The 23767-nt window shown below is 56.5% G+C and overlaps 1 protein-coding gene across 3 annotated transcripts in view; it reads right to left on the bottom strand.

Annotated features, from left to right (window-relative positions):
* SSBP3 (single stranded DNA binding protein 3) overlaps window positions 1-23767 on the bottom strand; it is a 161048-nt gene that overhangs the window by 2887 nt on the left and 134394 nt on the right. Inside the window, exons 6-15 of one of the 3 annotated variants that reach the window (XM_088022407.1) lie at window positions 22795-22875; window positions 21831-21890; window positions 17620-17686; window positions 17453-17529; window positions 10725-10789; window positions 9998-10046; window positions 9328-9363; window positions 8761-8815; window positions 7372-7442; window positions 42-120 (exon numbers count right to left, since the gene is read on the bottom strand). In XM_088022407.1, coding sequence (XP_087878533.1) covers window positions 42-120; window positions 7372-7442; window positions 8761-8815; window positions 9328-9363; window positions 9998-10046; window positions 10725-10789; window positions 17453-17529; window positions 17620-17686; window positions 21831-21890; window positions 22795-22875 — 640 coding nt within the window. The remainder of the gene's footprint in view (window positions 1-41; window positions 121-7371; window positions 7443-8760; window positions 8816-9327; window positions 9364-9997; window positions 10047-10724; window positions 10790-17452; window positions 17530-17619; window positions 17687-21830; window positions 21891-22794; window positions 22876-23767) is intronic. The other 2 variants (XM_088022408.1, XM_088022409.1) reach the window with 2 other exon arrangements.

The raw sequence follows: 23767 nt of genomic DNA, 5'->3' as shown, positions 1-23767 counted from the left end.
GGACTGGGTGCAGTGTGACCATGGGGCCGGTGCCCGCTTACCTAACGATCCATTCATGTGGTGTGGCTCCATGCCGCCCATGCCTCCCATCGGGCCGTCCGAGCCTGGACCCATCGGGAACTGGGGGAGAAGCACAGGGTGTGGTGGCTGAGTGGGCCCCAGGCCCTTTGCAGCTCTCTCCTGGGCTCCCACACCCAGCTGCAAAAGAGCGGTGCCCTCAGGGGGCTTCCGTTCTGGCGGGCCCCTCGGCTGGGACCCCGGAGTTGTGCAGGGCAGAGGTGCTCCACCCTATGCACCAAATGAGGACACAAACCCAGAGAGGGAAAGACACTGGGCCGGGGCCACACAGTGTCGCACCGGGACAGCTCTCTAACCAAGTGGCATGGACTTGGGCTCTCTCTGTCCCTGGGGTGGACGGTGTGGCTCCCCAGTCAGAACCTCGCACAGAAACACACACACAAATGGATGACTGCCTGGGCTGGTGAGGGCCCGAAAGTATTAATGCTTCTCCGCCCCATTTTACAGATAAAGAAACCTTAGCACAGAGAGAGTGGGAAATGCTTTGCCGGAGGCCCCGTCCCCCTGGAGATGGGAGGAGCTGGGACGGGGGCACGGCCTCTGAGTGCTGCCTCAGAGATGAAGGAGTTCCAAGGGGGAGGTGAGGAGATGGGGTCTACTGGGCACCTGGGGGGGGGGAGGGGAGGAGCTGGGCAGGGGACAGTGTGGAGGGAGGCCACTGAGGACATCCCCATGGCGAAGTGGTGGCGCAGGCTGATCAGAGGCCAGAGGCGAATCTGCTCCAGCCCCACCAGCCTCAGGCCTGTGGAGAACTGTTAAGACCATCTCAGAAAAGCAGCAATCAAACGTCACATGGTCACGAAGGGAGGGCTGAGCCCCATCCGGAGAGCCAAGGCCCTGTGATGCAGACCGGACGTCAGGGTGGACAGGGGTGGACTGCGTGGCATCTGGCCCGTGCTGGGGGCTAGGGACACAGAGCCGAGTCACAGCTGGGCCTCAGCCCGGAAGAGGAGCCCACAGCTACGGACGCCCAACTACCCTGTGGGACAGACGTGCGGCGTTCCAAAGGGAGCTGTAGACAAGGCAGGGCCGAGACTTCAGGAAGAGGCACTGGGGAGAGGGCAGAGAAATCCAAACAGGCTGCACGGAGGAGGAGGCAGAGGACCAAAATAACTGAGGGGTAGGACTTGGGCAGGCAGAGACAGGTCGTGGAAGCCATTCTAGGTAGGGGTCCCGCGCAAGCACAGGAAGAGGCAGCTGGCAGCAGGGAGTGCAGGAGGAGACCAGGGTGCCCAGGCTGCAGGGGCGGGGCTGGGGCGCAGGTGCTCCCTCTCGCCCATCCACCCAAACATGGACACCCCAGCCGCAGCCTCCTTGCCTCCTGCTGCCCCAGAGGCTTCCAAGGGCCACGCACAGACGCCAGGGCACATTTTTGACCTCTGGCAACAAATTTCACACTTCTTAATCCCAATGAGAGGACAAGGGTGACTGACATCTTAGGGAGTCAACTCAGGACACAGCCCAATCGGACAAAACATTCTCCAAGCATGGTAAGGTCATGAACATAGAACTCTAACAGAATATATTTAAAAAGATTTGAAATTATATATCATTGTGGTTTTTTGTGTATTATTATTATCGTTATTTTAAGTAGGCTCCATGCCCAGAGTAGAGCCCAACACAGGGCTTGAACTCATGACCCTGAGATCAAGACCTCGGCCGAGATTAAGAGTCAGATGCTTAACTGATTGAGCCACCCAGGCGCCCCTCTTGCATATTGTCTTTAACAGCTTTACTGAGATATAATTCACATACCATACAATTGGCCCATTTCAAGTGTACAATTCAGTGGTTTCTCGTGTATTTAGATTTGTGCAACCACCACCACCATCCATTTTAGAACCTTTTCATCACCCCACGAAGCAGCCCTGTACTCATTAGCAGTCCCTCCTCATTCCCCCTCAAACCCCCAGCCCCAGACAACCATTAACTTGTTTCCTGCCTCTGTGGATTTGCCTGTTCTGGGCATTTTGTATAAACGGAATCCTACATGAGCTTTTGTGGCTGGCTCCCTTCACTCAGCCTGTCTGCAAGGTTCACCGATGCTGGGGCACGGAAGAGTACTTCATTCCTTCTCTGGCCAAATCACACTCCAGCGAACGCAGAGACTGCATGCCCTCTATCCCTTCAGCCAGGGGACGCTGAGGTTGTTCCCACTTTTTAGCTATCACGAGCACTGCCGCTCCCAACGCTTGCGAGCCATCGCTAGGTGGACACGCGCTTTGTTTCTTGTGGGGAGAGACCAACCCCAGAGTGGAAGCACCAAGGCACGTGGGGCTCCTGCGTAGCCTTTCGAGGACCTGCCAGACGGTTCTCCACAGCAGCTGCATCCTTTTCGGTTCCTACCTCCTGAGCGTGCAGGGCTGAGCTCCTTGTGGTTTTCATTTGCATTTCCCTGACGACAACGAGGCAGGGCGGGGTGTCCTTTTGTGTGCTTGTTGGCTACCAGTGCGTCTTTGGAGAAATGCCTGTCCCGACCCTCGGCCCATTTTTTAAACCAGGCTGTTTTTTCATGACTGAGTTTTAAGAGTTCTTTGCATATTTTGGATTCGAGTCCCATATCAGGTATGTGATTTGCAAATGTTCTCTGCACTCTGTGGGCTGTGTTTTTACCTTCTGGAAGGCGTCCCTTTGAAGCGCAGAAGTTTTCAGTCTTGATCAAGTCCCATTTACCTGCTTTTTGCTTTTGTTGCCTGTGCTTTCCAGGGTCATACGGGAGAAGGCTTTGCTTCCAGCCAGGCGCCGGCGATGCACGCCTGTTGCCCTCCACGCGTTCCGCCGCTTCAGCGCCGCCGGGCAGATTGGCTGTGCGCGGCGGAGTCTGGGTGTCTGTGTGAACCACGCTCCGACCTCACACACCTGCCCTCCCTGCACCACTCCTTTATTGTGTGTTAGTGACCTTGTTACACACAAGCTATTATCTCAAAAAAGCCAGAGTAAGGCTAGTTAACGGGAGCAGTGAACAGAGGACTAGTTAAATGAACGGTTTGAGAAAAACATAACATTTTTATAATGTTTCTGTCCTCTAATACAGTAATTTATTTGAGCTCTTTATTGGGTATTTAAATTTTGTAGGCTCTATTACTATATAGTCTTAAAATATACAAATGTAAGTTTTTTTTAAAAAAGCTAAATGCGATGGACTGATTAAACAGATACTACTTTACTTATGTTTGATTTTTAAAAATCACATTTATTGGGGTGCCTGGGTGGCTCAGTCGGTTAAGTGTCCGACTCTTGATTTCAGCTCAGGTCATGACCTCAGGGTTGTGGGACTGAGCCCCAAGTCAGGTTCTGAGCTCAATGGAGTGGGGAGTCTGCTGGAGATTCTCGCTCTCTCTCCCTATGCCCCTCTACCTCCCCTCTCTTCTCTCACTCCCACACAAGTGGGCTCCCCTTGAATTAATATTCATTTTAGAGAGTGCAGGCAAGAGCACAAGCAGGGGGGGAGGGTCAGAGGGAAAGAAGCAGACACTCAGTTGAGCAGGAAGTCCGACACGGGACTTGATCCCAGGACCCGGGGGCCATGACCCAAGCTGAAGGCAGACACTTAACCGACTGAGCCACCCAGGTGCCCCAATAAATAATCTTTTAAAAAAATCACGAGCATCCGGATGGGTACACAGGAGGCCACATTTCTGGATGGGCCCGGGCCAGGTCAAGAAGACACGGCTGGAGTTTTCCCCAGGGGCTGCGGTGGAGCTGCTGCGGTGACCCAATTTGCTTTCGTGGGTGCAACAGGGCAGAAGGTGCCTGCTCTCCCCCCCAGAACTTCTCTGGATTGCCTGCAGCCTCTAGGCCATGCTTTTTAATTTCTTTAGGTAGTGGTAAACTGAATACAGAGGCAAATGCAAAGTTCACTGTGACCTGCCGCTTTGCTCTTATCAGGCCCTGCTGTCAGTCCAACACGGTGACACGGAAATAGCCTCTCTACAAACATGTCTGTGCGTGGAGTACTTGGGATGTCACTGACTCGCACGGGTTTTTGGACCTGCAAGAACTCCCTTCCAACTCTCCTAAGAGGTCCATCATACTCTATCTACAGGCTCGTTTAGGGAGACCAGCGCTTGCCAGTCGGGACCTCTGCATCCCTAAATCCATCAGCAGGCCTGTCCTGTCTCAGATGTCCATCACCTCTAAGCGTTCCAAAGCACCGTGGATGTCGTCCCACTTAAACCTCTCTCTCAGGGAAGTGGCTTAAAGCACAGAGGTGAGATGAACTTGTGAGATCCAAGCGGGACTCCAAATAACTTATAGTTTTTCTAAAAAAAGATTTATTTCAGAGAGAAAGACAGCACACCAGCAGCGGAAGCAGACTCCCCACTGAACAGAGCCCGATGAGGGACTCGATCCCAGGATGCTGGGATCACGACCTGAGCCGAAGGCAGACACTGAACCGACTAAGCATCCCAGATGCCCCGTACGTTACAGTTTTAATCAAGAAGCTGAGAAAGTGCTATTTAATGTGGCTGCTCTTTACTGGTGACAGGTTTTGAGTTCTCGGGCAATCTCATTTCCAAAACCCAAGTCCCTACACTTCGGCCGATGAGGTTTTGATGCAAATCCCCCAACCCCACCCCACCCGCCCCCCCCAGTGACTCAGAAGCGGTCTGCTCATCCTCTTCTAGGCTCCTGGTGGCCTCCTGAAAGATCACTGAACGGTTCTAAATCCACAGCGTAAACATTTCCATCTTCCTGGAACTCCTCTCTACATTCTCATCTCAGTGCGGTTCCCATTAGAGAAGAATGTCACGGCAGGCTGACCCATTAATACCTTTTCTATGCGAGGCCTCTCTCCACTTCAACCAAGTCCAAAGTCCCGTTAAGTGTATCTGCACATTTTGAGAAGACTGACAGGTCACCCAAACCTTTCATTATGAAAGCCTGGCATCACAGGTGAGCAAGCCATACCCTTTGGCAGCAGAGCTGGGAACAAGGTGTGCGGGACAGTTAGCAGGTAATAAGTTCATACACCAAATGAAATGTGCCAAATATGCAGATAGAGGGGCCAAGTCGAGCTTGTATTTAGACAAGAGCCATCTTTCATTTGTTTTCTGCAGTTTCATTAAAATCGTCACAGAATGGGCTCCTGGGTGGCTCAGTTGTTAAGCGTCTGCCTTCGGGGCTCAGGTCATGATCCCAGGGTCCTGGGATCGAGCCCCACATCGGGCTCCCTGCTCTGCGGGGAGCCTGCTTCTCCCTCTCCCACTCCCCCTGCTTGTGTTCCCTCTCTCGCTGTGTCTCTGTCAAATAAATAAAATCTTAAAAAAAAATAAATTAAAAAAATAAAATCGTCACAGAAGTCAACACACCGATGTGAAGCTCCCTCCAGCTTTTGCGTCAAAGTACCGAAGAGCTGGGGGACGTGTTTTTGTCACCATGATGCGAGGCACCACTTGACAGACTGTGAGAAGCTCCCGATTGCTGGCAAGAGCTGACAGAATCAGCTGGAAATCGAAACGCCCCCTTCTGTTGGCACACAGGTGCAGCCACTGAACCCGGGAATGGAGCCTCCTCAGTTCACGGAGCCACAGCAGGAAGGGCATGGTGGCGGTGGCAGTGCCCCAACTAATCCGCTGGCCGCCCTCCCTGGCTGAGCTGGGGCGCCTCTCGGACCGCGTGAGAAGCTGTGCTGTCTGGCCCGGACCCGCACCCCAGGGCCTCCGTGCCCCCTTCTGCCCACCGTGCGGGACCTCCGTGTTCATCATTCCCCTCCCTCAACGCCGTGTGTCCTCCCGCCTGGCAGCCGCCAGTCTGGTGAGGTCGGGGCCCCACTGGCGCCCATACTCACAACGTGGAAAATGAGGCCGGCACGATCCTGACACAGAGCACAACAGTGAGTCCGCAGGCGCAGCCAAGGCTGACCCCGTCCGGGCCACCGTGCACTTGAGCTGCCCCCGGAGGGCCGTGGTGTGGACGGTCCACTGGGAGCTCGCAGGCCACGAGCGCTGGCGTCCGTGGTCAGGGAAGGGGCAGCCGCGGCAGAAGGGTCCTCTCTGCCATTTCCAACTGACGCGGAGCCCAGTGAGCTCAGTGCCTGGCTTTGGGGCTGCTCCAAGAGCCCTGCTCCCTCCCACCCAACCTTCTGCATCCACTGCCAAAACCCTGGACGCTCGCTGTCCTGGGACACAGAGCTTTTAGTGCTAAAACCTGATGCTTGGTCACCCTAACGAGAAGCAGGGGTGATAGGACTGCTGGCTGCCCAGGAGAGGGACAGGGGTGGCGAGGCAAGGGTGAAGGAGTGCGGGTCCCATGCTTCTCAGTCACGTGATCCTCGGGTTAGGTCCCCCTGCATCCAGCGGCATCCAGAAGACTGAACACGTGCACCGTCCAGCATGGGGCAGCCCCCGATCGGTGTTTAGGCCAGTGGTGATTCAAGTGTCACATCAGGACCCAAACCCACAAAACTGAACGAAGCACCCCCAAAAGGCCAGAAAAACTTTGGGGCCCCACACCCACCCTCTGGCTCTGCAGTCCAGACTGTTCGTTTGGTCCCCCAGCAGCCTCCTTTCCAGACACGCTCCCCGAGGCAAGGCCAGCGTGAGTCACCTCCCTCGCCTGGTGCAGAAAAGCTGTCTGCAGAGGTGAGTCACACCAGCCCTCTCCTCAGGGAGCTCCCAGCTGGGAGACGGGAGATAGGCCACAGCTGCAGAGTCAAAGGGCCATCCGGCACAGGACAGGGGACACGGAGGTGGTGGGTGAGCAGCAATCAGACGAAGTGGAATTTGAGCTGCGACATCACTGAGGGTTGGGACCTGGAGAAGCCCAGAAGGGGCGGGGGGGGGGGGGGTGGCTTCCCAGCCAGGCAGTGACACAAGGAGAGGCCAAGAAGCCCCAGGATGCAGGAGTCACGGAGCTCCCAAAGGGGCTGGAGGCACAGGGCAGGCAGGTGTCCAGATGGGCTCCAGGAACCCACAGCTCCAGACCTGAGAGAGTGACAGACTGGCCCAGGGCGGCATAGCCCGTCAGCAGGGCAGGGTGGGGCCCGGGTCCGCCCGCAGCCGAGTGCTTTCCCTCACCGACATCGCACTTGGAGCAGCGGGGATCCGCACAGCAAGGCCGGGTGCCCCGCGCTGACCAGAGGGGAGAGGGTACCACGCTATCCCCCTTCTCTCCCAGCTATGAGATGGGAACCGAGTACCCCAAGAGTTAATCACTTTTCTGACCGTTTATTTTATTCATCTTTGGTAACAAATGGCTGAAATCAATTAAACTTGCTTTCCCCTCAGCTGATGAAGTTAATTATGATTTGTTATGGTATCTGATATGTAAATTATTAGAAAGCGGACTTACGTTGGACCGGCTGCCTCCAGGCGGCACCGGATTAATCATTGTGTAGATGTTGTCACTGGAATTTGTTGAATCTGTAGAACAGTGGAAACCCACAAGTCGGGGTGATTAATTCATTTCTTAATTAAAACAAACTCGTGGCACTTGAACTCATTCTTTTGTATTTTATCACCTAAAATCTCCTCTAAGTGCCACCATTTTCTGGCTAATTTGTATTTAATGAAGATTCACCAAGTTTTTAATCACAGAAAATTCAACTGTGAAAAAACCACTCAACCCTGAAACGAAGAATCCCAGGACGTCTGGACAGCAGCGTGAACGTGGCAAAGGGGGGTGGGGTGGTAGGTCCGAATCCTTATCTCCCCACCCCAAACCCAATCTGGTCCCCAGACACTGCTGGGGACTGTGCAGGGACAGGCACCTGCGCCCCCCCACCCCCAATCCCACCCAGCGGCTTTCATCAAATCAAGAGAAACGCCACAAATTACCCAGGGGCCACTTTGCCAAGCTGATGGGGCAGGAGGGGAGGCAAGGATGGGGCTGAAGACGCATTAACATACGGAGCGGTTTAATGTGACCCAGTCTGAATGTAGGTCATGCAGCTCATCAAAATGCAGCAGCAGAAAGAGGGAGAGGGAGTGGGGGCCAGAACATCACAGCCACCCACTCCCCTACTGCTCCTGGGGGTCGGGGAGTCTGGGGACAGAGGGACCCCTCCATCTCCCCCAATTAACTAGAAAAGTCTCCTTAGAAAACCAGCTAACATGTTTATATCAGGAGCAGGCACCCTATTTCTCAGGGAGAAATCCAGCTACCTCTCACTTCTTATTCTTTGGGTAGGTGAAGACTGGTGGAATTCCTTCTAGATGGTAGTGTGTTATTCTCAGCTGGGAGAGAAACACAAACGTGATGCTGTGTGTGTATGCGTGTGTGTGCACACCCACATGTGTGCACGCATGCCCTCTTTTGATCTAAGAAAGAGGGAGAAGTGATCTCCTATAGAGAGGACCGGAAGCCAAGAGTTCTAGGAACTCAAGAGGCATCATGTTGTATGGTCCTGGTCCCAGGATGCCAGCATTCCAAAGCCCCTTTTTAGTGACCTAGAGAAATGCACAGCCAGAGCAGGTTTGAGACGAGGAGAGTGAGACCCCTCATTCCTGGATCTCCCCCACTCTGCCCCATCCCTTTAACCAAAGAGGAAGAGTGACCTGGCTGAGGCCACAGGGCAGGTTACTGGCAACAGGGGCCTCCTGCCTCCTAACTCCCTGACACTAAGATGCTGGTGGAGGCAACGCTGCCTAGGAGGAGTAGCTGGTAAGCTTTGGCCCTGCACTTGGGCCCCTCCGGGACCCCTTGCTCCCTCAATGGCACCCTTTCCCCAAGCCTTCTTACCTGCAGGACTAGGCATGATGGGTGTTCCTGGGGGGCCACCACCACCAGGAGGTCCCTGGAAATGAGATAAAAATGGCCATCAAAAACCCATGACAACAATACAGGTGGGGAGAAGTCACCGAGCTCCAGAGACATCAAAGGTGAGGGCTCACGCAGGGCCCGGCCCAGTATTCAGCTCTCGCTAAAGCTCAAGCAGAGTCTGAGTGTTCAGGCCTTGGGGGAGCTGGACTTGGGACTCCCTCCCTGCCCCCGACACCCGCCCCCATCCTTTCTTCGAACCCAGAGGCAGCCATGGCACTGGGTGGAACCAGAGGCCTGTGATGGAAACCAGCTGGGCCCACTGGTCAGCCCCCGAGATGGGGACCCAACTGTAGGTCTTGTTGGGGGACTTCTGGGCCACCAGAAGGTGGAGATACCTGTACAGTGACAGCAGTTCTAGCACAGTTTGGAACGTGTGCTCAGAACGTGTTCTGAAGGGGAAAGAGACAGGGACCCTGGAGAAAGTTCTCTTGTGCATTCAGTCACATGGGGCGGGACACGCAATGCCCCACACCCACACCCACTTACCACGTAGGTACCAGGTGATGAGGAGGAGTATGGAATCTAAAAACAAGAGGTGGGGGAGCCACGTGTCAGAGTCACTTGCTCTGATACTCAGAGTGCCCTTGGGCTCCCCAATCCACTTGGGGACACTCCCCCTCTGGCTGGGAAAGGTGGTGGGCTCCCTGGTTCGTGTCCCTGGGAGGGCCGGGGGTGTGAACAAAGCCCAGTTCCCACACTGAACTGATCCTGAGAGCCTTGGCAGGGAGCTTGGGAGGGGCGTGGACATGGGAGAGCCTCCAGCTCAAAGAGGACGGGAAAGCGGGAGCTTCTCCCCAGCCCTCTGGCCTTCTGAGTGGAGCCCTTTCCCAGCTCCGTCCTCTGAGTGCGGGAAGCCAGCCCTGCCAGGGAAGAGAGGATCGCCAGAGGTTGCTAGGTGCACAGTGCTCTCTAAGCGAGCCCTCAGCTCACCCGTCAGGGTTTCTGCAGGGCTAGGCCTGAACCCCGAAGGCCCCAGCACGGTACTCCCACGCCTCCACTTACAGCAGGGCTCCTCCCTGCAGACACTGGGGGGTGCGGGGAGGGGGAGGAGTCTTGCTGCATCCCTGCTTCTGATGACACGTCCAACCTGGGGACAGGACTACCCTGTATCTCAGAAACCCCTCCCCACACCATCCCATCCAACCTGGGTACTCACTGAGTTAGCACTGTTAGGATTTGGCCAGGGTCTGCCAGCTCCCGGACCCCTGAGAGGGAGAGAGAGAGAGGACGACCATGAACAAGGTCTTACCAACCCCACGGGGAGTGCCAGCAGGGCCAGAACGAGAGGGCTGACATCACTAACAGGAAGTCCCTCACACAGGCCTAGGGCCTCACACACCATCTGGCTCTCGGGGAGCAACGGGCAGCTCCATGCGCGGAAATCTACAAGCTCCTATAAATTATATGGAATATGTGTAACGTACGTAAGATTTCCTGTGTGTGTGCATTTTCCCAGGAAGGGAACGCACAGGTTCTCATGGGGATCTACGCCCGCAAGGGGGATTAGGGATGAGAGCACTAGAGCAGCTGGTGGTCAGCTGTACAGGGGTTCAAATCTCAACCCTATCGTTAGAGCCATGTGAGCACAAGCAAGTTACTTCACCTCTCTGGGCCTCAGTTCCCCCATCTGTAAGTGGGGAATGGTGAGACCCACCTCCCGGGGCTGTTCGGAGGAGCGGCTGGGCCGATGCATGCAACAGGCCCAGAGACGCACCGTGCGGTGCATCACAGTGCGGCTGCCACACCTGCCCCACGCCACTGCTGGGAGGGCAGAGGGCCGGAGAGGTGCCCGGGACGCCTCTGTCCGCCAGGGTCTCGGGGGGCTGGCAGAGGGGGGGCGAGCCACAGGCTCTGAGCCAACAGCGAGGTCAGTTGTGCCTTACATGTTAATCCCGGGCATGGCGGGGCCGAGGGAGTTGGGTGGTGGTCTCATGCCGCTGCCATAATTCTGCAACGATAACCAAGGGTCAGTCTATGAGAAGGAGAAGGGGAACCGGAGAGAGGCGGAGGGAGGGAAGACAAACAGAATATAAGCAAGAGGATTAGTCTGTGGAAAGGATCTGATGAGGAAAAAAAAATAACATATTCGTTAAAAAAGGTGAGGGGGTGGGAACCACGTGACGGGACCACAATGACAAGCCAGCACAGAGGGAGGCTTCGGGATGGTTCTCTCAAAAGCATGGGAGTGTTTGGCAAGCCCTCACATCTCGGGTCTTGGGCGGGGCACGGGAATGGACGTGTAACAGGGCCGACTGGTGAACACGGCTCACCTCAGAAACTCCGGGGCTGGGGGTGAGGGCTGGGTCTGAATGTGGGAGGGGAAGGAACCCTGAGAGGCCTGGCCGCTGGCTGTCCCCACGGTCCAGCATGTACAGACACTGCCCCCCGCTTGCCCCATACCTGGGTTGTCCCCCAACCCCTGGATCAGGTTGCCTGATTCAGGGGTCAGCCTGTGGGGCCGGCCCTCGACATACTCGGTGCTGGAGAAGCAGGAAGAAAACTCCTGGGGTGCGGGGGGTCACAAGAGTGCCAGAATCGGAACCTCTTGTCACTGCTACCCCTGACTCCCCACTTCCAATGCTATTTTCTTCTCAGAAGAAATGCTTTGCTTCCCCCTCTCCACTTGGGCTCCTACACATCCTCCAAACCCAGCTTGAAGAGCACCTCCTCTGGGAAGCCTTCCCTGCGTACCTCTTGGGGTTAACTGCTCACCCTCGTCATGCCCTGTAATGCCCTGACCCCTGCCACACTGGGCTATGGCCGTGGCCACACGTCTCTCCCACTGGGCTCTGAGGACCTGGTGAAGGTGGGGACCGTATCGGAAAGATCTGCATGCATGCGTCACCCCACACAGCAGCCATCACAGACTGGGTGCTGAATCAATGAAGGAGTGATTAAGTAAATTAACAGAGAGTAAAACGAGCCTGGTTGTAGCTTAAGCTCTGCCTTTGTAGAAACTGACCGAAGTACGGGTGGTGGGAATTTGACTGCAGAGGAAGCACCTAACACGGCCTTAGAACAATGCCATGAAGCTAGTATCACTCCCATTTTAGAGAAGAGAAGACTGAGGATCTGAGGGGAGAAAGATCTGCCCGGAGTTGGTAAGCCAGTGACTCAGCTGGGGTTTAAACCCGGGTCTACAAGCCTCTGGCTCTGCACTCTCCCCACCACACATCTGGTGAAAGGCCCCGATGACCAGCTCAGAGCCAACATCATGCTGGGGGTGGGTTCTTCAGCCAAGGCCCAGGTCCTGAGCCTGAAAGCCGCGGGACCACGTCCTCTGCCTGGTCACCCTGACAGCGGCTTGGAGTCTACAAGGACACACAGACAGCGTGTAGACAGCAACAGGAACAGCACCGGGCCGACTGGCAGAGAGCAAGGCTTGGAGTCGCGGAGGCAGAGTGGGGTGGCCCCACAGGGGTCCCACGTCAGCCCCGGGACATGCAGGAGCCAGGTGCTCTCTGTTCACAGTGGCTCGGGCCGGCAGGCAGAGCCGCAGATGGGAGGTCGGAGCACAGGACAGCTAGCCCCAGCTTGGGCACAGGGCTGTGACAACGGCCCCATCGCAGTCCCTGCCTGAAAGATGAAAACGCTGAGTGGCAGAAGCAGCGTGAAAGCCCCTGGCGCAGCCGCCATGGGGACAGAGAGCCCCCAGCCCTACAGCCCCGGGAGGCTCAAACGCAATGACAGCTTTCAAGTGCTCTGTCAGCTCTCGGAGGTGTGTTCTGATCCGGGATGTTAGCAGCAGAACGAACACCAAAGCCCTTAATGCTGCCTTAAGCATCACAGAACCCTGGGTCTTAAAGGGCCCCTCCGAAGCCCCACGTGCAGCTCTGCGATCCCTCCACAAAGCTCAGCCTCACTTCTGCCGCCGCAGGACAGGGAGCCTGCAGGGGCCACGGTGTAGACAGAGCCCCTGCAGTGGCCCTGCTCCCTCTCCCGCCCACTGCAGGCCCGCCTTCGGAGCCCGGTGGAGCCCGGGACACGGCAGTGCAGGCGGGGCGACAGGAGAGAACAAGCCAGGTGCTCACTCCAGGAATAGGCCCGCTCGTGCAGTGCGCCACGCCGCCAGGGGAGGTTCTGGGGTGCCAGTTCCTACCTCGATCTCACCTTCCAGAGCCTCCCAAATAGCCAGCATAGCCGTTTCCCGAGAGGGAGGCCGCCCACCCCGTCCTCCCTGCCAGAGGCACAGGCCCTGCAGGGCCACGTATGCCTCCCCGATTGGAGAGGCCACAGATTTGCCCAAGGGCACGCGCTGAGTCAGGGGTGAAAGCAGGGCCGAAGGGCAACTTTGGGGGAAAGTTCTCAAAGCAGAAACAGCAGCCTTCTCATAGAGAGCTTGGAGGCATGGTTTCACAGACTCCTCAGAAGCAGCTCTCTTCCCTCCATGTCCGCCCGCCCACAGCACCGGACTGCGAGGTGACCAGCAGCCCGATGCCCCCCCTTCCTGTGCCATCAGCACAGCTCTGCATGGACAGGGGCAGCTAGACGCAAGGGAGGGATCCTCGGCGCACTGTGGGGCTGGCCACATCCACGATGGTGGTCCCTCACCCTCGTCCCCTCACACCCCGGACCCTGGGCAGAGGGCTCTGGTCCGCTTTCAGGAACAATGAATGGCTGGGGCCTGCTCCGACTCCCCGAGCTCCCAGTCTTTCTGGGTGCTGCCCACGGCCTACCCAGCACTATCTTCACCTTAAAGCAGGGAAAGAACATTCCAGCCTTTAGGATACACCGTCCAGGCAGTTTCCTGGGCAGCAGGGTCCTGTCCTCCACCCCCTCTCATCATGTGGGGCCTGGGGGCCTCTATGGGCCCCCACCAGGAAGGTGCTTTGAGTGGCCCCACTTTCTCCCCACCCAGCCCCCAGCCACTCTGGCCGGGTTTATGATCCTTCCATCTCTTGCTGGGGCCATTGCTCAGAAGCCTCAGAACGAAGAAAGAGCTGGGCTGTCCTGGACCAGCAGGAAGATGTAGTTTCTTCCAGGTGGCACAGGACTGTCCATAGAGATCAGGGGTTATCCTTCACTTTCTCAAACACACACGAAGCTAGGATGGCGATCTGATGCTAGCCTGTGTGGATTCCATCCCCAGCCTGAACACCAGAAACGCTAGTCATTGGCACCCAGGGGGTCTATGAGCCACAGCATCCCTGAGGGGGCCCTGCGTTCTGTCCATGGGAGCCTGGCCAGAAGCCCTTGCAGTTCTAGGCTCATTCCAAAGGGAGTCACTTCTGAAAAACTTAGCCAAAACATTCCCATCGGATACTGACATTAATTCTTTAAAGAAAGACCATAATTAAGTGGATGTATTACCTCCTTTTTGGCTCTGGCCGTTTCACCAAACCAGAGTAAAATCTGTCTGAGACACTCAGGGAAAAGGGCAGGGCGATGCCTGGCCTGCTGGGTCCTCTGTGACATTTAGGCTAAATCGCAGCACAGGCTCAGAAAGTGCAAATGTCACTCCATCTGGCTTTGAAATCTATAAAGTAGCCCCAAGACTACAGTGTACCTCTTCTTCAGAAAGTTCTGGAGTGGTCACTGGCCATTAAAAATCTTACTCCCCAGTTGGAGTAACAGGCTGATGGTTTCCCACCTTTGTGACTGGTCTCAGCATGGCGCTGTGTATACAGTGGTGCTTATAAAGGCTGCCCGAGGAGGCTGGCCTCCTTTTCTAAGAGCCCAGGCTGTGGCAGACAGGACTCCCCCCACCCCGCCGCCCCCCTGAGCCCGTGTTCTAGGGAGGGAGTGGGGTCCGTGGAACACCCAGCAGGCACCTCATGCTGTTTCTACCAGACCTACAGTGGACCCTGTGAGGTGATCACCCGGCTGCCCATTTTGCAGATGAGGGACCAGAGGCCCAACTGGGCTGAGCTGCGGCTGGAACCCTGTTTTCCAGCACTAAGTTCTGAGTTCATCCCTCTCCTGTCCATTGCGAATGACCAAGAGCGCACCCTCAGGGGACAGCCAGAAAGGCCTGGGGGCCGGAGATGGGGTGGTCCTGCCCTCAGCCTTCAGGTCCAAAACTTCTAGGCTCTGCAGTACCTGCTCCCTGGCTGACCCCAAAACCTGTCCCACACCAGGCCAGGCCCTTCCGTCCCCAGTGAAGGGCTGGGGCAGACATTCTGGGTTGCTCTAAGGGAGGTTTGGCCCTGGAATTTAAGACTGCACTCTACCCAGGCAGGTACAGGAGACATGGGCAAAGCACTTTAGGGTCTCCCTATTGATACAGTGAAGTCAAATAAAGAACAAGGGAGACGTTTCCAGAGCCCCTGAGGTTGGTGGAGGTGGGGTGCTTCAACTGGCCTCATGCCTGGACTAGTTTCTCACTCCCCTCTGGGTCACCCCTCTCAGGGTCTACATGAGAGCTCTTGCACACCACCTGGCAAGGTCAGAAGAGCCACACTGGACCCAAGAGGCCTTGTTTGGTAAGACTTCAGCCTTTAGGAGCCTCCCCTCTTTAAAGCATGCCACAAGAGTGTGCCAGACTGCTGGTCAGGGACTCTGCTAAAGTCAGGAGGAAGTCCTAAACTTAACAGAATACTCTGCTCTGGGTCTGTCTGCTGACATCCATTCCCAGCTTCCAGAACCTCAGGATTACTATAGGCTTAACAAACAAAAAGAAGGCTAATGGCCTTGGCCAGAAAAAAAAAAAAACAAAAAACAAAAAACAGAAACAAAAACACACACTACTCAAAGCAATCATCAAACCCAGGCAATGAGAGTCCTGAACACCGATTTTCAGCCCCTAGGTTGGAAGACACACATTGCTTACTGGGAGTACCCCATGCCAAGCGTCACACCCAGAACTTGAGCCTCCCCCTTTGAGCACTCCTATACGGCAGATGCTGGTCTCTCGCCCATTTTACAGATGTAGCTGCTGAGCCTCCAAGAACCCAGAGGGGTGGGTGGGGGGCCTTCCCACTAGATCCTCTTGTGTCCCCAGGTCCCCCAGGATGTTGTGGAAGTCCAGGGTCACTGCTCATCCACCCCAAGAGCATCTCTGAAGTGGGGCTGAGGGACCCACAGGTTCCTAACCCAGGAGAGGCAACGCTCTGCTTCAGACCCGGTGGCCCCTCCCACAAGTTCCTCAGCGGAGCCACCCGCCAGAGGTCAGCTCAAGACAGGCACATGGCAGGAAGGGGCCACTCTGGTGGCTTAAAAGGAACTGGTGAAAACACAAGCTTTGGGGGATTTGAGGAAAGAAAACAAAGAAACAATCAAGAAAACCAGAGCTGCAACTGGTGTGGGCTTGCTTCATTACAGGATTAGGGGGCCAAGAGAAGACAAGGACCTCCCTAAAATCTTTCAGCACCACAGATGTTGCAGCCACCACCGAGGAGAAGCAGTGGGCTGGGTGTGCTGGAAATACAACTGCAGACGGCGCGGAGGACTCTGGGTGTGGGCAGACACCTCTCCCTACCAGAGCGGGCACGTGTCTGTGAGCTTGGGAGCAAGAGCACCCCTCCTCCCCCAGGGAACCGGAAGCCTGGAGAGGGGGCCCAGAGAATGCACACATCTGCACCCTGAAGGGGGGGGACGGACCCCGACAACAAGCAGACTTCCAGGCAGGGCAGAAAAGGGAAGGAACACCCTACAGCAAAAGCCTCCCGACCTCGCTAAATGAAACTCCCTTCTCCTCATTTAGACTTCCAGCTTCTTTTAGATAGTCAGATCAGCAAACTCCCTGCCACAGTACTACAGGAAACAGAGCCACATTCCAATACTCAGGAGAGTGGGAAGCAACCGTGAGAAGGCTCGAGAACAGGAAAGGCCTGTCAAACCCCTGCCTGATGGGCCCGTGGGAGCCTGTCCCTGTGGGGCCTGGAGCTGGGGCACAAGGAGTGACGGGTGTGCTGTAACTGCAGAGCTAGACAGGGCACCTGACGTCATGTCTCCCAGGGATTTCTGAGGGGTCCTTTGTGACAATGGAGCCTCTCTGGTCAGAAGAAATCTTAGCTTGGAGCCTGGGACCTGAAACGGGTAGAGGCTCTGGGTGGAAGGGGGTCTTAGAGGCCCTGGCCAGCCTGGTCTCCTCTCACTGGGGTGGCGTCGCGGAGAACCAGGGGTACAGACACATTCCTCCTCCCCTCACATGAAACAGGGGGACCGGAGGCCTACTGGGGCCCCCTGAGGTCAAATGATTCACCCAAGGACAGACTATCGGTGAGTTAGTTGTAGGCGGAGCTAGGACTGCCCCTCATTCGTCCCGCCTTTGGGTCGCAACAAACTAGGACCCTGAGCCGGTTCACCCACCTGGGGTAGGAGGCTTTGGGATTCCTGGGGAACCCACACCACTGCTCAGGCGCCAGACCCTCCATCTTCCAAATTCCTCAAACCCCTCCCGCGGAGGATCTGCCAACACCTGACTGCCCTGCTCCCTCAGCTTCCCAGAGGGCCCCTCAACCTGGCCTGCCGCCTACCGAGAGGGGCTGCTCCTGGCTGTGTGGGGGGCCAGCCCAGCCACGGGCAGAGGGGGCAGCTGGGGACTCGGCCGTGTCCTCTCTCCTCACCCCTGTGAGCTGAGTGACGTGAACGACGGACAGACTGTGGAAGGAGGAGAGTAGGCGGGTGCACACAGATGGCCAGGGAGCTGCACAGACAGACAGGGGGTTACCTGTGGGCCGGGCCCCATGGGCCCCATGCCTCGGGGAGGGTTCATTCTCTGCATTGATCCTCCCATGTTGGGGTGCCCTGCACGAGAGAGTAGGGGAGCTGTGAGGCGGCGGGGGGGCAGACAGCACAGACTCCTCATGCCGCAGGCGGCCCCGCCCAGCCCTCTACCTTGTTGTCGGGTGGGATCCATGGAATTGGGCAGCAGTGGCTGGGTCCCAGGAACTCCTCCCGGAGGCTGAAAGAGACGTGAAAGCTGCACTGAGTGGCTGGGGGATGGAGGGAGACGCGCCCGCCTGCCCCGGCCGCCACCACCCTTCTGGGGCCACGCATGGCCTCCCTGACCTGCCGGCTGGGGCTGGGGGCGACATCCCCAGGAGCGGCAGACAGAGGGAGCCGGTGTCAGCAGGAGGTGCAGCATGGGCGGGACAGGAACCGTCACACACCCTATTGTCTCCACGGGGCTGTGCACCGGGCCTGCCGCCTGCCATACACCCCTCCACGGCAGCCTGCCCCCCGCGCTCACCTCCCGGACCCTGGCCAGCGCGGTTTAAGCCACACCCTGTCTTTCCTTCACCCCACGGAGATGTAACTCATCCTATCCCCTCCCCTAAAGTGTGGGGACTGGGAGATCCCCCCCCAGCCAAAAATCCTATCACTACACGGGGGTCTTTTTACAGGGGCGCAGGGGAGGAGGTGGCCTTCGAGGTTTGGATGGGGAAACTGAGGCCCAAAGGCCCAATGGCCCCCCAGTCACCTAGTGGCAGAGCCAGGATGAGCACTCAGGGCCCCCAACTCCCTATCTTTGTCCTCCACGTGACATGAAATGCCCCCTTCTGGCCCCAGCGGTGAAGAGGAAGCCTTCCAGAGAGGGGGGAGCAGAAGGCTGAGTGAGAACCTGCTCCCCAAAGCCTGGGGCAAGGGGCAAGGGGCAAGGGGCAGACACTGGTGTGATTACTATTAAGAAGGTGAGGACAGGGTTGCCACAGGTTTCCCGAGTAAATGCTTGGCACACTTGCCGTGAAAACCTACTAAAAGTGAGTTACTTGGGGCTGAAGTGACTTCAGTAGCAATCGGGGAGAAAAAAAAAAAAAAGGCAGAAGAGCTGGAAGGAAAAGTGTGCTTTTAGAACCCTGTGCCTCAGGACTAAAACAGGCCCCTGCCTTTGAGAGGCAAAGTGTCTATGAAAGGGACCACCTTTTCCCATCTGCAGACGCCAGTGCTTCTTAGAGGCCCGGCCCCTGGGACAGGGGCAGCCACCCCCTCCAGCCCCAGCCAGCCCTCATCGCAGCTGGGGGGATGGCCCAGCGGGGAGCTCCAAACCAGCTGTGGAACGAGGTGGTGGTAAGCAGAGACTAGTTCTCACTGCTGTCCCGAGCTTCAGAGTGGGCTGTGTGTGTCCAGCGCGTGGCGGTACTTGTGGTAGGCCACACAAACCTGGGAGGACCTGCTGTTTCCAGGCCCTGGGGGTGCTCACAGTCTGTCTCTCTAGCCCGTGGTCTTAGCTCTTCTGACCTCTCGCTTTCTCCCAGCCCTGCTTCCTCTCTCCAGGCTCCCCAGCTCCGAATCATTTGACTGGTTTCTGTCTGCCCACTTGGGGGTGTGGGATATTTCTAGACCCCAGAGGACAAAAGCAGGCCTTCCTCTGAGGCTGTCTGGTTTGGGAGATCCCAGGATGTCGAGGTGGACAGGGGACCGTCCATGTCATAGAATGCCCCCACCTATAACCCTGATGGAGCGGCCGTGGGGGTAGGGCAATCACTCTCTCGCCAGGTAGCCCAGGAGGACAGCGACAGTTCTCGAAGGAAGCTCCTCCTTGAGCTCCCCTCACCCTGCTGTGTCAGGACCCAGGAGCAGAGCAGGGCTGCCTGGAAGCTCAGAGGGAATCTGGGCATCACTGGGGTGACCCTGAGCTGGGGACAGGTCGATCTTGGCCCCCTCTGCGAGAGAAGGCAGACGGGCCGTGGCCGAGATAACAGGTCTCACACAGAGAAGGCCGAAGCCTTCAAACCTAAGAAAGCAGCACAAGAACGGCTCGTATGTGGCACTGTAAGCACATGCTGTGTGCACTCTCGGAGCCTGCTAGGGAAAGTGATGCTCTGGGGCCGTCCCACGGGCTCCTGGAAGCAGGCCAGCGCCTCTCCTACAGCACCGTGGGGCAGGCGCAGGAAGCGTCTGCCCAGGGAACAGCCAAATCCCAGCAGCGTCTGCACGGTCACTCGGCCGCCTGCCCCCGTCAGCCACCGGGCCGGCGCGGGGTCCTCTGGGACGTGTACGGGAGGGCTGCCTGACAAACCTGGGTCCCAGTCTTCCTCTCAGCCCCACCGAAGCCCACTGTTCACCACCCACCCACCTACTCTCGCTTGAAAAACAGCAACGCTTTCTCTATATACAGCCCCAAACCTGTCACCGGGGAGGCAGGTGGGAGGATGGCCTTGTAAGGCTCAGGGGACAGGGCGACAGTCCTTAGCTTCTTGTCCCGCCCCCCCACCCCCCCCCCCGCCAAATGCTCTTCTCACTGCCCTAACACAGGAGGTCCCATGAACCCAAGCAAGGCCTGCTGCCTCCGCCCCTCCCCCTGCCAAGGCGGGGCGGGGGGGAGCTCAGCTCACTGAGGTGGCAGAGGCTTCTGCTCAACCCGCAGCCCCAACTGAGGCACTCTCCGCGAACCCCCCAGGTGCAACACCCCTGAGAGGGGCACGTCCCTCCCTGGAGGGCAAACATTTCTTGAGTCCACAGGAAACCGGAAATTGGTATAGATTTCCAACGGGGGGGGGGGGGGGCTTGGTGGGAAGGTTACGAATTTGTAACACGAGATGCAGATGTCAGATTCATTGTCCATTTGCTGTCTTGGGCACTTGCTCATGCTTAATTGATAAATAGGAACATACAGGTTTCCTCTCGTGTCCCTTAATTACTAGAGGAAAGCCACAATGATGGTAAGGGTGCCTCGCCATGGAGCAGAGGCCCATTCGGGCCAAGGAGAGCCCTGGGGTGCGCTGTGGGGGAAGGCGCTGCCGGGGCCCACGCACGTGATGGCAGAAGAGGCCCCTGTGCTGACTGGGGCAGCACGGTTACAACTCTGAAAGCTCACTGAATTGGGTGAGGGGCAGAGGAAACAGCACTGGGCCGGGAGCTGTAGACCAACTTGATCCGGCTTACTGCAGGACTCTGGGAAGTCACTCCTTCACCCTGACCTTCTGTTTCCTCGTCTGTGACATACCCAAGGGTCCCTCCTTGTTCAAAAAGATGGGTCTCTAATTCTTGTCTAAATCTCTCCTTCATGCCAGAGAAAGAGGAAAAAAAGACTTTTGGAGGGGAAAAAAAAATAACTGGAAACCTGATAGGCAATTTAAACTAAAATTTCGAGACCCCTGACTATGAGCGTCTCTCCTAGGCCCTGCAGCTCTGCACTTGGGAGGCCTTCCTTGCAGAGCCCTGAGAACAGAAACAATCAGGCCCCTCTAGTTGGTAACTGAACTCCCAAGTTCCAAAGGCAGTAGGGGCTGGACGCACTCGTGATGCGGTCACATCTTCTGAAGGGTTTTTGTAAGGTCACTCTAAGAATCATACATAAAAAATATTTTGGCATGAAAAGAAATCTCCCTAATGTTTCTTTTTAAGTTTTAAATTCATCGATCCTCAAAAGATATTTTATCTTGACCTCTCCTGGATGGGCTGAACTAGGGAGGGTGGCACGGGGGCCGATTTCTCCAGACCACCTAAGAATTGCCAACCCTAATGGGCCAGCATAAGGCACACAACCCCGGGCTGAGAAGCCCTCCCCATCAGCAGACCACTTTTCTAATTACACGAACAAATCCTTTCTTGTTTTGAGTTGGGTCTGGGAAAACAGGCAGACATTGCTTAAAAACTCACAAATGTCCTGCTCTGCTGCATCCAGGCTCCTGATCTAAGCATTCCTATGGGCCATTTCTCCCCTTAATAGCAGGATTATATTTACCAGCCTTGGCAATTCTCAAAAGCTTCCAGGAAAAAATGCACGTTGTCAATTAACTTCATTAAGGAGGAAGACCCTTTTCCAAGAAGGGGCTGAAAGGGAGGGGGCAGGGGCATTACCACCTTCTCTAGAATAGTCGCAACCCTGCATTCCCAGCCTGGCTGTTTCTGCTGCTGCCCCTCTGAGCTCGAACCGGCTGCCCAAAGCCCACCAGGAGAGGCAGATGCAATGCTGGCAAAGGGGCTATACTGGGGACACAGAACGGACAAAGGGCTCTCCCTGGGGACCCGCCTGTAAGCTACCTCCCACATTCAAACCTGTCCCTTCACCTCCAAATCCTTTCCCCAAATTCTCATTTGAGTCAAAGAGGGGGGCAAGGGTGGCTGGGTGAGGGGAAAGAGAACATGAAAAGGTACAGTACCTGGTTTCCCATTCTGATCGGGGGCCTGGGGCCGCCTGCGTAGCGCGGTGACATAAAAGGCTGCAATTATAGGGAATTAGTTCAATGACAGCCTGCGCTACTGCACAGGGACAAACACGAATGCGCTCCACGCCACCAAGTCCAGATTCGTTACAACTAGTTATCTTTTCAACTCTCTTTCTCCCGGTAGCCTCTTCCCTCTGGGCACAACTTCCTCTGGGCAGAGGGAACGACAGATGCGCCTGGCACGGGCGGCTCCTGACTCCGTGTGTGCCCACGGACATCTAGTCTGGATGGCAGGAGAGTGCGGCCAGGCCTGGGCACAGGGCGCGGAAGAGCAGTTACAGCGGTGCGGGGCAAAGGAAGAAGACTCTGCTCTCGGGAAGGGCAAATCAAGAATCAGAAAGGGACTCCTACACAAAATGTTCAGGGTGTGCGGACAAAGCTGGACACACACACGTGCGCGCGCACACGCGCGCACACACACACACAGAAACCACCGACAAAGGGGGTGGGGGAGGGGAGCGAGGATTTGGTGGGGGGAGCACAATGAGAATGGAAAGGGGCTAAGACGAGGGGCAGGAAAGCTTATCTCAGCAGCGAGAGTGCGCACAGAAAAAGGCTAGGGATGCAGCTTCGCTTACGAACAAATGGTTAACCGAACTCAAAAACCAAACCAAAAGTGAGAGAGGAAAAAACAAAAACGCAAAGGCCGCTGACAAGGTCACAGAAATATCTTTGCTTTTCTTTTGGTTTCATATCCAAGCTGGGTGTGATGTCCAAGGAATGATGACTATCTTGGGGGGGGGGTGTATTTTTGTTTTTGTTTTTTTAAATATCATTTGTCCATAAAGACTCAAAAGCAATGGCTAGAGCACATTTTGATTTTTGTTTTTCCTCTGCTGGCTCTGTCCTCCTCATGCCCCGCGCCCCCCGGCGGGCGGGCGAGCCACAGTGCTTTTACCTGACTGTGGGGTCCCATCATGCTGCTGGGATTGTGAGGTGGAGGCTGTGCGTGCGGCGAGGGCTGTGACCCCGGAGGACCCTGTGAGGCCAGACAGTAGAGGCAGGTTATAGATCACAGCACATGGAGAAGCGCAGAAGCTTAAAAGAACAAAAATTAAACCAAAACGAAGGGCAGGCGGCGGGCGTGCGGGCGGCGGGCTCTGGTTGGCGGGGAGGTGCGCACAGCTGCTTGGATCGCAGGCTCAACGGTGGGCGCGGAGAGCGGGAGGGAGAGAAGCCGATGAGCACACTCATGGGGCGGTTTATAGGGATGGAATATAATACCCGGCTCCTCCGTGGAAGCACGCAGGAGCAGGGGCCCGGGCACCGTCTATGGCTGGAGCGGAGTTTGCCATGTTAAATACGCTGGTTGTGACGGGCAAGTGCACCTGCTCTGCGAAGCGTGCAAGGGCCGCTTCTGGGCGTGGGAAGAGCCCGGCAAGGCCCTGGTTTGGGGGAGCTTCCGGTCTGGAGGCGGAGAGAGACAGGATGCGGGTTCCTGGGCCAGTCTACTGAGGGGAGGGAGGCCTGATGGGTGCACCAGAAGAGACAGGAGGAGTCAGGCTGGGCCAGAGATTGAAGGAACAAGGGAACAAAAGGATGGACGGTGACCAAGCACCCACTCAGTGAGCTCTGTTAATTTCACCTTCACTTGAAAAGGCCCTCATCAAGTGGGGTTTCCCATTCTTTTTACCAACGAGGAAAACTGGGTCTCAAGGGATGAGGGAACTTGGCCACAGCCACACAACTGGTAGATGGCAGAGCCAGGATGAGACGCCTGATGGACCCAACGCTCACCTGGACTCCTGCAGCCCAGAGCTCAAGCAGGCATGTGCAGAGGGGCAGGGGGACGCGGCTGGAGGCCCCTTACTGCTGGGTGGAAGGGCTGGGCTTTCCACTCCAGCCAGCGGTGAGCCACCACCCATGGTTCC

This window comes from Eumetopias jubatus, unplaced genomic scaffold (genome assembly GCF_037043125.1).
Source record: "Eumetopias jubatus isolate StellerSeaLion01/CBP00866 unplaced genomic scaffold, mEumJub1_p1.0 scaffold_4, whole genome shotgun sequence".
Lineage (NCBI taxonomy): Eukaryota > Metazoa > Chordata > Mammalia > Carnivora > Otariidae > Eumetopias > Eumetopias jubatus.
The sequence above is the reverse complement of the archived record's forward strand: the minus strand, read 5'-3'. Positions and strand labels throughout refer to the sequence as shown.